We start from the raw sequence: 3,361 nt of genomic DNA on the forward strand, positions 1-3,361 counted from the left end.
TCACAATAATGGAATAATTTAAAGAAGATATTTTTTAAATTATAATTACATGACCATCATACTGAAGATTATTGGTAAAAGAAGTCATCAAGATAACTACCTTAAAATTTTTTATATGTTAGTATTCATGGTGCTGAATATATAGTTGGTCTAGTAGTCATTTCATGGATATTGAAAATAATTTGTTCAGATTGCTATGGTTCCTTCGAAGTGTTGCTATGTGAAAACATGACTTTCAAGTAATGTATGAAAAAAAAAAACTATAAAAAATGTTGGACGTATATACCATGTTTTTTCGCCATCCATGTTTGATATAAAACCAATCTTGCCAGCCACAAAACGGCACACTCAACAGAACTTGTACTGAGCTCGCTGCATTCAACAATGGCGAATGTTGCAGCTACAAACATCACCTTTTTCAAACCCTTTTTGCAGCATTATTCCAATTTTCCTACCTCATTTTTCAACATCACCATCCCCATTCCCAATCATTACCATAAACCTACCAGCACAAAGTGTCTCTCCCGCTGCCACCTCAGTGTCACTCCCGAACCCTCCCCGGGCGCCCCAGAAACCTTCGTTTCCCGGTTCGCCGCTGACCAGCCGAGGAAAGGCAGTGACATCCTTGTGGAAGCCCTGGAACGTGAAGGGGTGACTCATGTCTTCGGTTACCCGGGGGGAGCCTCCATGGAGATTCACGAAGCCCTCGCTCGCTCCTCCATGATCAGAAACGTGCTGCCCAGACATGAGCAAGGGGGCATCTTTGCGGCAGACGGCTATGCTCGCGCTTCTGGACGCCCTGGTGTCTGCCTCACCTCCTCTGGTCCAGGCGCCACTAATATTATCAGCGGCATTGCGGATGCAAACTTCGATAGCATACCCATCGTGGCCATTACTGGGCAGGTCCCACGAGGCTTGATGGGAACCGATGCCTTCCAAGAAGTCCCACTTATTGATATAACTCGACCGATCACAAAGTTCAATTATTTAGTTCTTGATGTTGAAGACATTCCTCGCACAGTTAAAGAAGCCTTTCTCCTTGCAACTTCAGGCCGACCTGGTCCGGTATTGATCGATATACCAAGAGATATACAGAAAGAGCTCGTGGTTCCGAATTGGAATAAGCCAATTATGCTGCCTGGGAATGCATCCAGATTGCCTAAATTGCCGGAAAAGGCCCACCTGGAAGAAATTGTTCGATTAATTTCAGTGTCAAAGAGGCCAGTTGTGTATGCTGGTGGAGGGTGTATGAACTGCAGTGAAGAGTTAAGGCGGTTTGTGGGGCTCACTGGTATACCTGTGGCAAGTACTTTAATGGGTCTAGGGATTTTCCCATGCACGGATGACCTATCTCTTCACATGCTCGGAATGCATGGGACTATACAAGCAAACTACGCTGTGGACAGGTCTGATTTGTTGCTAGCATTTGGTGTCCGATTTGACGATCGGGTAACAGGTAAAGTTGAATCTTTCGCTAGAAATGCTACAATTGTTCATATTGATATTGATCCAGCAGAAATCGGAAAGAACAAAAAACCCCATCTTTCAATTTGCACTGATGTAAAGCTGGCATTGGAAGGCATCAACACGATCTTGGAGAAGAATGCAGCAAAGCAACCCACTGCAGAAAACAAAAGAGGAAAAGGGACAAAGTTTAATGACAATGTATCGGCTTGGATAGAGGAAATTGATGAGCAGAAAGAGAAATACCCAGCAAGTTATAGAACATTTGGAGAGGCTATTCCTCCACAGTATGCTATTCAACTTTTGGATGAATTAACTAATGGAAATTCTATTATTTGTACCGGAGTCGGGCAGCATCAGATGTGGGCTGCCCAGTATTGCAAGCATAAGAATCCCCGCCACTGGCTCTCTTCAAGTGGATTAGGAGCAATGGGGTTCGGATTGCCTGCTGCTATGGGTGCTGCACTTGCTAAACCCGACGCAATTGTTGTCGACATTGATGGTGACGGAAGCTTTATGATGAATATCCAGGAATTGGCTACAATACGAGTGGAAAATCTGCCAGTGAAGATTATGCTATTGAATAATCAGCACCTTGGCATGGTTTATCAGTATGAGTATGAATATGGGGACGGTGATTCGTTGCACTCATACATGGGGAATCCATCGAACCAGGCCCAAGTATTTCCTGACATGTTGATGTTTGCGGAAGCTTGCAACATAACTGCAGCCCGTGTGACAAAGAAAGCAGAGCTGAGAGAGGCAATAGAGAAGATGTTGAAGACTCCTGGTCCATTTCTGCTAGATGTGATGGTACCCCATCAAGCACAAGTGCTGCAGTTGATTCCGGATGGTGGCACTTTCAAAGATGCTATCAAAGGTGCTCAGTAAATGTAAAACAAATGCAATTTTATTATGAACTGTCAAGTACTAATACAATGGAAAATAAAAAATAATATTTATTTTTTATATTAATATTAATATTAATGAAGATATTATCATTTAATTTTCATTTCATTGATATTGAGTATAACAAAATTTATTACATGTGTTAGAAAAAGAAGACATAAAAACAATAACTCTCCAATCCCAGGAATGAAAATAAATATCAATATGTCAAAGTAATTTATCTATCTACCAATACAATTCAGATGGAAGTAATTTGTAACAAATTTGCAATCAAAGCACAAAAAAAAAAAAATGAATAGCAAGAATTTTAAGAGATGATTTATCAAACGGATAGAAAGCAAGACACAAATACTAAGATTTAATATGGTTTGAAAATGTGCTTACATGCACAACTCAAGCTTTGACAACAATTCACTATAGTAAATATTACAAATGTCACTCCTCAAACTTTCCATAAGACTTAAGTTAATATGGCAAAAGGAAAGGGATACTTGTATTACTATAAATATGCCAGTTATAATTCAAACAAGTTTAAGAGCTTAAAAATACCCATAAGACGCTTCAATGGATGTTTAATGGTGTTAGTAGAAGAAAAAAATTGAAACCTAGCCTTTTTTCTTTTCTCCCTAGAACTCTCTTTCTATTTAATTTCTATTTCAACAAAACCCTAAATTTTTGCCAATTCATGTCATTTTAAGATGTGCTTGTGCCCAAATATTGGGTCTAAGAATTAGGACCAACGATAACTATCAATGGACTAGATGCCCTTGAGGAGGATTGTCTTAAGTGAAATTCAATCCCTATTGTAATATTCATGATTCTCTCATTGATCTAATTGTAAAGATCTCTTGAAATTTCTCCAACATTAGCCATAAGTTATGCTTTATAGACAATTTGAAAATTTTCCTATGGTTAGATTCATTGTGGTTCATTTACATTACTTATGTGTAGAAGCTTGAATGGATCAAGAAAGCATCGAGGGCTCAAA

At 39.5% G+C, this 3,361-nt stretch overlaps 1 protein-coding gene across 1 annotated transcript; it reads left to right on the plus strand.

The window, feature by feature from the left end:
* Window positions 1-209: 209 nt before the first annotated feature.
* LOC104882139 (acetolactate synthase 2, chloroplastic-like) lies at window positions 210-2,355 on the plus strand. Its single transcript, XM_059743371.1, has one exon. The coding sequence runs from the start codon at window positions 385-387 to the stop codon at window positions 2,353-2,355; it is 1,971 nt and encodes a 656-aa protein (XP_059599354.1). The 5' UTR covers window positions 210-384.
* The last annotated feature ends 1,006 nt before the right edge of the window (window positions 2,356-3,361 follow it).

Source organism: Vitis vinifera, chromosome 16 (genome assembly GCF_030704535.1).
Source record: "Vitis vinifera cultivar Pinot Noir 40024 chromosome 16, ASM3070453v1".
Classification (NCBI taxonomy): Eukaryota; Viridiplantae; Streptophyta; class Magnoliopsida; order Vitales; family Vitaceae; genus Vitis; species Vitis vinifera.